This window comes from Pelecanus crispus, chromosome 3 (genome assembly GCF_030463565.1).
Source record: "Pelecanus crispus isolate bPelCri1 chromosome 3, bPelCri1.pri, whole genome shotgun sequence".
Classification (NCBI taxonomy): Eukaryota; Metazoa; Chordata; class Aves; order Pelecaniformes; family Pelecanidae; genus Pelecanus; species Pelecanus crispus.
This window is the reverse complement of record NC_134645.1, coordinates 76,179,167-76,192,433: the sequence shown is the minus strand read 5'-3', so window position 1 is coordinate 76,192,433 and position 13,267 is coordinate 76,179,167. Positions and strand designations below refer to the sequence as shown.

Sequence of the window (13,267 nt, the reverse complement as noted above, 5' to 3'; positions counted from 1 at the left end):
GAGCAGTGAAACAGCTCTTGTTCCAAGGGCAACTTCACTCTTGTAAAACCAGTCGTCTCCTTGTCAGATTGTTGATTATCTGGCTCGCAAATGGACTACTAAACCACTTCTGCCATGAACTGTGTATCGCCTCCCATTTTAGGGAGTCAGTCTGTAGTTATCCTTGGGCTAGCACTCCTGATTCACAATAAGGGACCTAAATATGCGGATGCCTCTGCACGCAGGAGGGACATGGGCAAAGTTCATTCCCAAGGCAGGGAAACAGGTGGATGTTCCTGGACAAATAGAATGGCTACGCCTACTGTGTCAATCCCAAAAATGTTTCCTAAGTCATGGGTCAAACTGTGCCTCTGACCTGCTCCCTGAGTCTGCCATTCCCCAGGCAGAGAAGAGCTGTCCTGTAGAGCCTGGACTTTCCAAGGCACCAGCCAGAGGAGGAGTGCCCCTTTCACACGGCAGGCGAAGGGTTTCCCAAATGCAGGCATGAGAGCTAGGGATGATGCACGAAAGAACAAAGTCTTCAAGATTGAGGTTTTTTTTGTAAAAAGTACAGATAAGTAAAGAAAGAAAGCACTATTAGATTGTCTTATTCCTCCTGAAAAGGACTTCTCGAGTCTTGTTTCTTCAATCTCAAAAGGAATTGGTTTGATTTTTCACATCTATGTATGTTTTCTGACTGCTAAACAGTAACAGGTTGAAAAGGGTTATTGTTGTTTCGTAGAAAACCAGGATTATTTAAAAAACTTGTTATTGCTGGACAAGTAGAGACACTTAAATCAGGGCGTACTGTAGTCTGACATTCAATTATGTAATGAGAAAGGAGAGGACGCATGCAATAAAACAAATAAAAGTAATTGTAATGTGGTTTATTGAACAGAACATGTAGATAGAAAATGCTACTGGGCTGCGCAAAAATAGCATCACACAGCTATTATAAGTTCATTTCTCTTTTGCTAGCAGATTAGGGACTTCTTCCCGCTTGCTTTTTCAGTACTGAATATCAACGAGGGAAATAACAGTCTGCCTCCCTGCAGCTTTCTGAGCTGATGAGCTGTTGTTGCTTTCTTTTGAGATTCAGCTCTCTTTCCAACCTGAGGTTTTGAGTCTGTGAGTGACCTATACTACAAGCAAAGCAGGAAAGTCAATACACTTCTTAATTAACCTCTGCAGGATTCATTTATTTTTATGCAAATTAGGGAAAGGAAAAGTAGGCAAATGCCTGCAACTGTCTAAAAGCTACCGGTGACTGCATGGCTACTACAGACTCTGCTGAAATGATAGCTGCAGCAGTGAAGCAAGTGAAATCTTGAAAAGGCAATCATATCTGAGACAGGAACTCTCCCCACCCTCCTTCAGAGAAACTGAGCTATCTCAGATGTTCCGTTTCTGAACTGCTTGTGAACCTTGTACTATTGTAAGCTAAGGCATTCGCAGATTATTTATGGTAGTTTTTGCTGTGCCTTTGTTGCTCACCCAAGGTGATGGAAACGAATAAATTCTATTTAATTTTACCTTTTCTGTATTGTATAATCTATCTTTTTTATATGGACTCAGCTGCTTGGTCTCAGGCTCCAATGGTATTGCAGTGTAATTCTCCCTGTCTCTGTGTGTCTGTATGGAAATATTCCCCTACTAGAGAAAAAATTATTACAGTCAGTTGGTATATTCCCTCCTGCAACTAATGAGAAATATAAAATATTGTTACGGTGGATACGAAAAACAGGCATTATTACCCACAACCTTCCTCACCCCTTGTGTGGTGCAGGTGGGGTGTCTCGCCTTGCTTGTTCTGCAAAGGAGTGAGGAGCCAGTGGGAGAAGCAGCTCTGTCTGCATGCCTCCATGCTCTCTTCCTCTTGTTTTGTTAGATGCAGAGTTGCTGTCTAGAAACTGTACGTGGGCTGTGTGCTGAGATTCCCCACAGCTATGTTGCCTTTCCACAGCTGTTCATCCACTAGTGTGTATGAATAAACATGCTACACTCAGACTCAGAACTGCTGACTTCTCATCTCCTAAGAAGCTGACTGTGAGGCCCTGATTATCTGTAACAAACTGGTGGACAGCAACGGTGGTGCCGAAAAGGGATGCTGGTGCACGGAGCCTGAGGATTAACATGAAGGTTGTGCTGCTGTGCTCTACCCTTGCTCCTTTTTCTCATGATCAGACTCATGTGTTGGAAACTTGTCACTTCTCTGAGTCTTTCTCAGGTGTTGGGAGGCGGCTGGAGCAGTTGGGCTCTCACAATAAAAATTTGCCCGATAAGAGGCTTGGAAGGATTTTGAGTAAACAGCTTTTGTGCAAACCAACACCTCGCCTCTGTGGCTGTTGCTTGTCCCCCAAAAGCACTATAACAAAGGCTGTCACCACTGCCCTATGCACCACCACGTGCTAAGATACCCAGGCTAGTTTTAAATATTTAGGCAGAAGCACTACAGCTTCGGGATGGCGCTCAACCCAAACTCACCAGAAGTATGAATACCTACCTCTTCTCTGGAATGCCATGCAGGAACAAGGGGGATGAATCTCAGCTCTGAGCTAAGGTTGATCTATGTGGTTTTGCAGTAGAGTGTGCTAACGAAAGGTCTTCTCATTCCCTCCAGCTGCAACTATTTCATTCCAGGTATAAAAGCAAATACAAATGTAATATTTGATTTATTACTAATAATCAAGCAATGTTTATATCAAATAACAAGGTTTAATATAAATAAAATGTTATCTCAAATATTAACATTTAAATATTAATAAATCAAAGTATAATTTTGATATAAACCAAACAGCAAATATAGACTAGTCATTCAGATGGATGAAAAAGAGGTCATGACTCTTCCTCTTGGTAGCCCTGGTGCTTGCTTGAGAAATGACAGGCCATGTCCAGTCTTGGCCAGAGCTGCTTCAGTACCTCAGTTTTCCCACCCTTGAAAAAATATGACGGAAGAGGCTGATTGCCTGACTGAATCCCCACAAGCCAACCAGCCTTGGGAATACAACACTCACAGTTGTTCCACATCTTAGGCGAGAGCTGCAACCACTGGAATTTGGGTTTTTTTTCTTGGAGCTGTTCGTTAGCTGGGGACCAGAGGATGCCGACAGTACTGCAGAAGAGCAATTTCAGCAATTCCAGGAGACTCAGCTGGAACAGGAAAGACTGAGTTTTAACTCCCTGAAATTTGGCTAAGCTGAGGTGAGAGCCTAAGTCCCCGCATCCAGCATTCAACCTACTTGGAGATGGATGTGTATGTCTTTATAAAAATTTCTCATTTGTTGACACTACTCCCCTGCTTACAAGTTTTACTGGTGCTGTGCTGTCCCCCTAGTTACTGGTTAGCCTCTGGTCCTGCTGCAAGTCCTGCCAGGTCTGAGTGGGGTCAGAGCACAGCTACAAGTTCAGACCTCCAGGAGAGGAATTCCCCACTTAGCTTAAGGATTGGGCTTCAGGCATTAGGATTTAGGCTTGAGCCAAGCCTCGGGGCAGTGCGTTAGCAAGTTGGTGTGGCTGCTCCTGCAACAGCCTTGTGCATGTTTATCGACGGAAACTCAGAAGTAAACTCAGGTGACCACGGAGAGGTGGTTTTTGTTTTATTTACGGAGGACGTTGGTGACCAAAAAGGCTGAGTCAGCTAAGTGCCCTTGAGAACCTGGCTTTAAACTCATGTGACAATTTTGGGAAACCCAGACTTAAAAACGGACTTCATGCTAGAAGGCAAAGCAACTTCTTCAGCGTAAACCACAAAGAGGAATCATTGGACCAACCTCTAGCGCATTCATCTGTTAATCAGTGGGATGCAATGCTTAACAAAAAATACATCTTCACAATTACACAAATTCTATTCTTATCTGTCAGTAGAATTAATCCAGTTCAGTGTTACATTAATGAAGATGCCAGACATGCCACAGTTGAATGTCAACACAGTGAGAAACAGCTACAAGGGAGCTGAACATGCTTAGCACTGTGTTTGAAATCGGGCCAAGAGTGCTCAGACTGCAAGGGATACTGAGCCACATGAACAGCATCTTGAGTAATTATTGAAATGTTAAAAAATGGTGTTCTCAATCAGTCACCATTGACTGCATGATGCAGTCAGTCTGCTGATATTACTAAACAGAATACATCCAGTATAATTGTTCCTCCCAGTAATTTTGTCTAATCATGGAAAAAAACCAGCACGGTTAAGCTGCAACATTAAATGCACAAAGCCATGCGATGGTGTAATGCTACACGTGCGGTATGATAGTGAGACAAACTGAAAAGTATTTGGAAACGATTATTGGACACAGCAAAAGTTTGGCTCTGTATTTATGATAGATGTGCATGTGCAAGAAATCCATTCATCACGATAGCAGCAGGGCTGTCTGCACGGACCTACAGTTTCCCTCCGCATCGGTAAAAAGGGGGCTGCCAAATAAGGGGGCTGTCCAGAGGACAGGAGCTTCCCACAGCCCTCCTGTTTATCAGCAGATCCCAAATTGGCCTTTAGGTATGCATTCATTTGGTTTAATCAGTAGGAATAAAGTTACACAAACACCGTTGTTCTGATCCGCTCAGCTGTCGGATTAGTCTGAAATGGCCACTGAGCACCCAGAAGCAAACACATCTCTTATCTAAACCCTCTCATGCCGGCACAGAGAGCATTTCCAGAACACGTGCAGTTGCCATCCAGCCGCAGTTTGGAGAAAGAGCGTGTTTAATGAAGGGCATGGGAACGTTACCAGATAGGTGCTAGAGGTACATGGGATAGAGATGAGCGTGTGAGTTGGGGGTGCTACGGCTGGGCCCGCACGGCGACGGCACACAGCGGCGATGGCTGCACCGGGCGGCCAGCCCTGCGGCTAACGCCGAACCGCCCCGGCTGCAGACACTGAGGCTTTGGAGACCCCGTCCCTTCCACTTCCAAGAGCTGCCAGGCAGAATGAACCTCATCTTCTCTCCACTTATGGAAACATGTGGTTGCCATGGGGGGAATCGGAGAGAGGAGAATCTCTTAGTAGCATAATCCGATTCAAGCAAGGTTCAGCTCGTGCTGAGAACAGCTGGCTTTCTGCCCAGAACGGAGAATGAACTTTAGAGGATTTCGAGTGAGTGAGCCCCATCTTCAAAAGCATTCCTCTGGTAGAGCAACATGCTCCACTGGATCTCATCTGTAGACCTGTTAGACTGTGGCTGCTGAGGTACTGAGAGGAAACAGACATTAAAAATTAATATTGGCAAAAGGAATAACTCCTATAAACAGACATTACCGACCTGAAATCTAGTCATTAAAAAAAAAGTAATTTCGAGTATTTCATCTGATTTCCCTGGGGGACACTCCACAGCTTTGTAAGCGTGTTTCCCTGATTTTTACAAACACGCCTCTCACCTTCACGCCTTTGTGTAAGATTCACACAAACAGGAATACAGGGAAAGAATCTTTGAGAAAAATGAGTAGGGGGGACAACAGAATGGAAAAGGTGAAATTTCAAATTTATTTCACTTGCAGGACTTTGCAAAATTATCCGGTAATACGTTTCAGAGGGACGTGATTGATTTAAAGGGTATGTATATGTTTTACCTCCTGTGAGCTTAGTTCGATTTTTAAAATGAACTATCTTACCTTTAGAATAAGAAATATTAAAACCACGTTCATTCCGTTTCTTTTGAGAGACACTCCCTGTATTTGAAAGAGACTAACACGATAGCCTGGAACAAGCCTCGCCCAGGCATGAACTCCAAGTGCACCGTCCCTACGAAAAATGCATGGAGCTCTGAACTTTACGGCGACTGCCGTCCCTCCCGCAGTCCCTTACGTGCCTCTCTGGCAGCCTAAGAGCTGGGGGGAGTTGTCCCGAAGCATTTTTGAGGTGCACTTTTTCCAATCCACTGAAGACCAGCCGGGCCACGCCGCGCTTCAGAGGACAAGCCTATGGCGGTTCCTAGGCGTCAACGCCGACGATGGCGGTGCCGCCTTTGCCTCGCTGTAGGCGAGAGTCAACTGACTAGCAAAAAGAAAAAAAACCAAACCCACAAAGCACTCCAGAAAGGCACTTCGACACCCTAAAATCGATATTTAATGGGGTGAGGGCTGCGGGGGGGGGGAAGGACGCGCCTCAGCCGGGCAGCTCCTTGGCCCGGCTCCCCCTTCGCCGTACCCAGCGGGTGGGGGCGGCCCGGCGGCACCGGCCCGTGGGAGGGAAGCCCTGGTCCTCCGGGGACCCCCCGCTGCCCTTCGGGGCACCCCACGTCCCCCGCCGCCCGCCTCCCAGCGCCCCCCGGGCCGCCCGCGGGCGGCCCGGGGGGCGCTGGGAGGCGGGCGGCGCGGGGCAGCGGCGCCCCCTGGCGGCTGCCGCCGGCTCCTCCGCCGCGCTCGCCCGGCGGCACCGCGGCGCGCAGGGGCGGCCGCCGCCACGCACGGCTCGGAGGGGGCCCCGCCGCCGCTGCCGCCGTGCCAACAAGCCGTGCGCTGGGGGTGCGAGCGTGGAACAAAGCGGGGATCGAGGCGGCGGCGGCTCCGCCGGGGGGGAGGCACCGGCTGGGCGCCGGGGGGTGTGGGGAGGAGGAGGAGGAGGGTCGCCAAACTGCTTGCCACTTCGTCGACCGTGAGCGGCACTCGCTGGCGGCGGCGGCAGCCCGCCCCTCGCTGCATGGCAGCCCAGTGAGGGAGGAGCGGGCGAGGGTCTGGCGCTGCCCGGAAGCCGAGGGAGCCAGCGCCGGCGGCAGCAGCGCCCGCCGCCCTCCCGCCGGGATGCGCCCCGCTCTCCGCTGAGGCGCAGCCCCGCCGCGATGCTCTCCCCCGAGCGTCACCGCCACCACCGCCACCCCCCGCCGCCGCAGCCGCCGCCGCCGCCGCACCACCCGCCGCAGCCCAGCCATGTCGTGGCCACCATCGAGAACCTGCCGGCGGAGGGCGGCAGCGGCGGCGGCAGGAGCGGCATCTCCGCGCCCTCCTCCAGCGTGCGCCAGAGGATCAGGAAAGTGCTGAACAGGTGAGGCCGGGGGATGGACCGGCGCTCCGGCGGCTCGGCACGGCGCGGCGCGGCTCCTCGCCCCGGGGCGCGCCGCTCCCGGGGGCGGCCGTCGGGGGAGCCCCGGCCCGGCGCCCTCGGCCGGGGGGAGCGCGGAGGCTCCGGCGGCTCGGCTGGGCGGGCAGCGCCTTTCCCCGCCGAAGCAGCGGGCGGCGGCGCGGAGCCCCCCCCCCGCCCCCCGGCCCGTTGTTGCCTGCGAGGCGGCGGCGTGAGGCGCGGCCCCGGCCCGCTCCCTCCCCGCCGGGGCCGGTCGCACCTGCCCTGCCCGCAGGCACGCCCCGACAGCGGGGCCGCCGCGCCTCCCGCCTGCTCCGGCTTTCCCGGGCCGTCGCGGACGCGCGGGGGGCGGCGGGGAGGAGGGAGCCGGCGGAGGCGCCGCCGGGGAAGTTGGAGCGCGGGCGCCGGGCGAGGGGGGCGGCGGGGAAGGGGCGGCCCCCCGCGGCCCGGGGGGGTCCGGCGGCAGCGGCCGGGCGGGGCCCGGTGCTGCGGGGTGCCGGGCGGCCCCCCCTGGGGTTTCTGCCCCGTTCCCCAGCAGCCGGCGTGGCCGGGGAGAAGCGTGCTCCGGCTTCGGGAGCGGGGTGCTGGCCAGGCGCGGGTCGGTTCGCCTGGGCGCGGGGCTCGGAATTGTCAGCGCAATTTTCAGCAGGAAAGCTGCAGGGTCCTCGGGGTAAATTATTTCACCGAACGCGCAAGAAAACACTGGAACCATCTCACCTAGATCCTTTACGCTCTCCTCTTTGCCAGCCGTTTCTTCTGCACTGCATTTGGTTAGGGCGGAGGTTTTTACAACAAAACAGCGGCTCTCCACAGCCTGACCGGTTGCGCTTCTCCAGAAGGAGCCTCTGAGCTCCTGTCTGAAGAGCCGGCCGGAGCCATCACTTTTCTCTAGCGACTGTTACGTGCTAAATAGAGCAGTTGCGGCGTTATGAGCAGCAATGGGATGGTGCGTACCGGCGTCAGCCTCATTGTCCCCGCTTTAGTTTCGGGTACGTGTAATACGGATAAGCTACTAAGAAAAACATCAGCGTTTCTGTCTGGATATACTAGTTCTGAAGATGACGCTCGTTGACTCTCTCAAGCTTTTCAACGTTAGGAAATTATCATTGTTACTATCTGTGTTACAAATACCTGAAGGTATTTGAGTGCTCACAGATCATTGCTATTTATATGCAGTTAATTAACCGTTACCATTCTAGGAGGATCCTCAAAAGCATCGGTAAGGGAGGAAATATTTATCCTTTGTTATTCGAGCATGAGAAGGATTGAAAAGAAGTTGAAACAAGCAAGAGCTGCTTCAGCTCAAACTCAATTACACATTTTCTTGTACATGCGCATTTGCAACTCTCGGTATAGTAAAATTCACTCAATTCCTCAACCCAACGGTCTGTGTCATCTCAGGTGTCCTGTGCTTGCAAAATCCTGCTCCCCTTCTGCTTGGTCATCCTGAGGTGTGTGTCAGTCCCGAAATAAGACACAAGAGAAAAGAAGTTTTCTCAGGGGCAGCAAGAGATTTATGAAGATGTGATGAGGGGATCAGATACAGAAGCAATAGGTACTCCCGTTCAAGGGTGGTAATAGTGACCTTTCAGCAGCCATCATTTGACCACAGTCTTCACGGCTAGGAGGTGTTGGATTAATTCATATAGTTTAAGCAGTTACCGTGCTTATGCATATATGTGACTCTCAGCCACAGATAAGGAGTCAAATCAATATTTATTGTTTTTTATATGTATGATTGAAGTGAGCATATTTAGATTTTTTTTGAAGGGGGAAAAGGATAGAAATTGGCTCTGGTAACCAAAGTTCAAATCTCTGTTCTGATTCACAGAGTTGAATCTAGAAACGAGATCTCACATTGCCCAGAGGAACACCCTAATGAACAGGATTCCAGTTGCTTTTTCGCTAACATAATTATTTTCTCCTTCTCAAACACGAATCAAGAGTCAAGTTTTTCCAGATTTATGTGATTGATGGAGAAGGAGAAGGCTTGTTACTGTGGCATTTTAAGGCAGCCTTTTCTTTGTGTAAGAGACTCCTTAGCCCATCCTGAAGTCTGTATCAAGGGAAATTTTGCCCGAGTTAGGTTTCCTTCAGCTTTACATGGGAACTAAGGACTCAGCCTGTGTAACGTCATGGCTTTCATGCAGTATTTCTGTTGATACAGTGAAATGAATCCCGACACAATGTTTATGTTTTCATCTTCTATGGAAACAATAGCATGCAAATGTGTAAGGGAAAGGAAGAAATATGTGTGCTGTATCCCTAAAGAAGTAGGAGCCCAGAACAAACCAAACATTGGCTTCTTCAATTAACGTTTTGCTCCTGGAAAAGGGTAGCACTTTCTCTGTGCTGCCTCTGCTTTGTGTGCGCCATTTGCTTGAGACCCGTTTGTGAAAGGTTCCTGATTGACTCGTTGAGTTGAGCTCATGTGTTTCTGTTTTCTGCTAGACAAAGTGGGGGCTCCTCAGGCAGATGAACAAAATAAAAAGGTTGACAACAGCTGGGGTTGCCAGAAACCTGTTTGTAGCTGGTAGAATCATAGAATAGTTTGGGTTGGAAGGGACCTTTAGAGGTCATCTAGCCCAACCCCCCTGCTGTGAGCAGGGACAGCTTTAACCAGATCAGATTGCTCAGAGCCCCGTCCAACCTGACCCTGAATGTTTCTAGGGATGGGGCATCTACCACCTCTGTGGGCAACCTGTTCCAGTGTTTCACCACCCTCATCGTCAAATATGTCTTCCTTATATCTAGCCTGAATCTACCCTCTTTTAGTTTAAAACCATTACCCCCTGTCCTGTCACAACAGACCCTACTAAAAAGTCCGTCCCCGGGGAGGGGACAGACTCTCGTATGGTCATGGAGGAAACAAGACAGCAGGAGAATGGGGATAGACACTGGCAGAAACTGAGCATCGTTTCTCTCTCACTTTATATGTAGTAGTTTGGTCACCCAGGCACGTAGTGATTCCTGAATTGCCTTCGAAGGCTTCTCTTAAAATTGCTTTACAAGCTATAGAAACTTATTTTAACTTCACCTTCCAACCTCTCCTCCCTGTTCGCTCAATAGATCCCGAGGTAATAGAGAAACACTAGAACAACCCCCCCAAGGTGTTGGGGAACATGCTGAAAGCGGAGCTGGTTGACTGTAAAATTCTATTTTGGTGATCACAGCAAACACTGCACTCTGTGAAAAAAATGGCCATAACAGAAGACCAAAGTAAAACACAAAACTGAGGGGTCAGAGTCATGAAGGACTGGAGATGCTCAATGAAGTTGTGGGATTTACTGGAATAGTTTGGATATAAGTTCTGAGCTGGCAGTGATGGTGAACAGGACCTGCTGCAATGGGAACAAGCTTCCTGTTATCCTTGAAGTCCAGAGAGGATGACTTTGAATTGCTGTTGCATTAAGGGGAAATGTCGTGGTGATTACATACTGCAAATACGTTCCTGGACCTGTGACTCACGCCTGTGGTCCATGAATCCCAGCTGCAGGGTCCTGCCTGGTACCTTCCTTGTGACATTTGCTCAGCACGTGTCCCTGCCTGACGCTGCCCTACCATATTGCAGGGGAGAGAAAGAATAATGTTGGCTGCTTGATTGCTTGCTTGGTTCCCCACAGCCTCTGTGAAGCCAAACTTGGACTCCACCAGCTCTGTCAGCTTGTAGAGGACCACTTAATAAGCAGTGACTCACCTGCCCCCTATTGCCTCCCACCTATAGCGGGAAGCAGAAAAAAAAAGAAGAAAATCACATGGTTTGGAGCTCTGTGGTTCTCCATGCCTCCACCCTGGCACTTGCATATTTCAGAGATACCTGTTGGTAGGTCTGAACTCGCTCTGTCTGGCTGTGTCCCAGCACAGAGTGGTGGCTTGTCTCTCTTCCTTGCATGCTCTGGGTGACCTGAAGGGTCAAGAGCACAGAATCGCCTGCAAAACATTGCCTGTGGCCCCTGAAGCCTTTTGAACTAATTTACAGGTTGATCTCATGTTGGGAAGGCTGGTTATCACCTCCTTAGAGGAACTGGGCAGAGAATAAATGTTGCCGAAACACAGGGGCAGGAGGTTGCCAAATGATCTCCTTGGGGTATTCTTGCAAATTATTTATCTAAATGAGAGCCAACAAATGAGGTACCTGCTTATACATGGACATAATCTCTGTAGTCCTAGGCACCAGGGCAAGGAGGGAAAATGAAGTTTCTGCAAGGCAAATGAGATAGTATCTTTACATACTGTGACAAAGTTATTTTACCTAAGTAAACAAGATTATTCCGGGAAACAAAAAATACCATATCTGTGTCAATGAACTCAGTTCTCCAAAGTAATGTCTAAAGCCCTGCTATTGTATTGCTTTCCTTGATGAGGACTTTTTTAGAAAGCTGGATGGCACATACATTTTTCTGCGTTTACCCACTTCTATCTTTTAGTACTTTCTTGAGGAACACTTGCTATAAAATCTAGCCATGCCTTATCTTGCTGTTTCAAGGATGTCTTCATGTGCTTTTTCTCGCTCTCTGTTGCTACATGGCACTTTGTATTTTTCAGCACTTTCCTAAAAATCATAACAGATTATTAGAGACATATTCAACTTGATATCAGAAAGTGGTGTAAGAGTAATTTCAGGCACTCAGTCCCATGCTATCTTTTAAATAGCTTTGTAGTTATGTTCTCTGCACTAGTGAATTGCAAAAGCTTTCTCTGGTGCAGTGTGAGTCTCTCTCTACTTCTTTGTTCACTTGTTCACTTTGTTAGATAAATTTTAGCCTTGTGCATAAAGCCAGCGTATGGTCTAATTACCACTACCTTTCTTAGGAAAAGGAAGAAAAAATAATGTTGCTAATAAGTGTAATTCATTAAGCTAGGCAGTGGTTTATTGAACAAAATTATATGAAGAAAAGCAATTTGGATTCTAATTGTCAGAAAACCTGGCTGTTTGGGTACAGTCTGAGTAAAACTTTTGCCTTTTTAGTATGTTACAGGCCCAATTCATCCCTGATAATGGAGTTGAGGAAGAATTTGGCCCACTAGCTGACTAACTTCGAACTTGAACTGTGTGTTAAGGCTACTAACTCTTCAAAGATGGGAGCTGTTTAAATGACACTGCAAGTATCAAAAGCGATAACCCAATGATTTTTTTTTTTTTAATAACGCGTATCCACATAGTAAATCAGACAGAGGGAGTTTATGTGCTAAAAAGAACCTGAAACGGAATAATAATGAAACTGAAGCAATGTATTTCATTGCCCCAAAGCAATAACGTCTTTCAGTTGACTGATCAGAGAGGCAAACAAACCAAATAATTTATGGCATTTTTCCTTAATGAAAAGCAATTCAAGGATCAAACATATCATTTTTAGAATCCAGAAAAAGAATGAGTATTCATAACCTTCAGTTGCTTTGCTTTCTTCTTCAAAACAAAAGGGTGGGCTTCCTTTGGGATTTTTATTCTTAAAAAGTACAAATAGCTTCTCAAAGTCTACCCAGAATAACAGTGACTGTAGAAGAATGAGTCTGAGCCCAATTCAGATAGCTGTAGCGCTCCTTTTGGGTAAAAATATTTATACCATTCTGAAGTAAGTCAAAGAAAATGAGTTCAGAGCATAGATAAAGCAACTAGGTTGGCTTTCTTGTACCTGTTAGTATTATTCTTTTTGGTTGGGGAAGTGGGAAGGTCATATCTGCCCGTAGGAAAGCATCCTGGCAGAGGATATAAAAATCAACTGATGAAAAATTGTCCACTCCTTCCTTTTCTCATTAGTTTACTTGTAATCACCATTTTGAAAGCAAATGACCTCTGTGAATTAACTACTTTCCCAATAATGTGGGTGCAAAAGGGAAATACCTCTGGAACGGGAGAAAGAGATGCTCTTCCCCTTCCCCTCCAAAGAGCTTATTTCAGTGAATGCACACTTATTGGCATGCCATAGTACACTTAAAATGCTTTGATTTAGGAGTGAAGATGAGCTAAAGTACATAAAGCTTCCATGTTGCTGCTGTAGCAGGTACTGGAAGTCTGTCCAGGTATGGTTTCAAAGTGTCTGAGCATGGTTTCTTAACAGGTTTCGGAGTCAGTGTCGGAAAGCTTTGTCCCCCTTGCCTTGCTTTTGCTCCTGAGAATTTGCACCTTAGGAAATACAAGCCTTGCTGGTCCTATTCTGAAATAGGAATTGTTTGGAGTGATTTGATACGGTAAGTGCACTGTAATATAAACCCGACAGCCCACATACTGATTGGAAAAAGACTTTCCCTAGGAGGGACAATTTGGCAAGGTGAAA

The 13,267-nt window shown here is 48.1% G+C and overlaps 1 protein-coding gene across 1 annotated transcript in view; it reads left to right on the top strand.

Annotated features, from left to right (window-relative positions):
• The first annotated feature begins 6,753 nt into the window (after positions 1–6,753).
• The window catches only part of SLC35F1 (solute carrier family 35 member F1), a 258,471-nt gene continuing 251,957 nt past the window's right edge, over positions 6,754–13,267 (top strand). The window contains exon 1 of the mRNA XM_075708029.1: positions 6,754–6,956. Within this exon, the coding sequence (XP_075564144.1) occupies positions 6,754–6,956 (203 nt within the window). The remainder of the gene's footprint in view (positions 6,957–13,267) is intronic.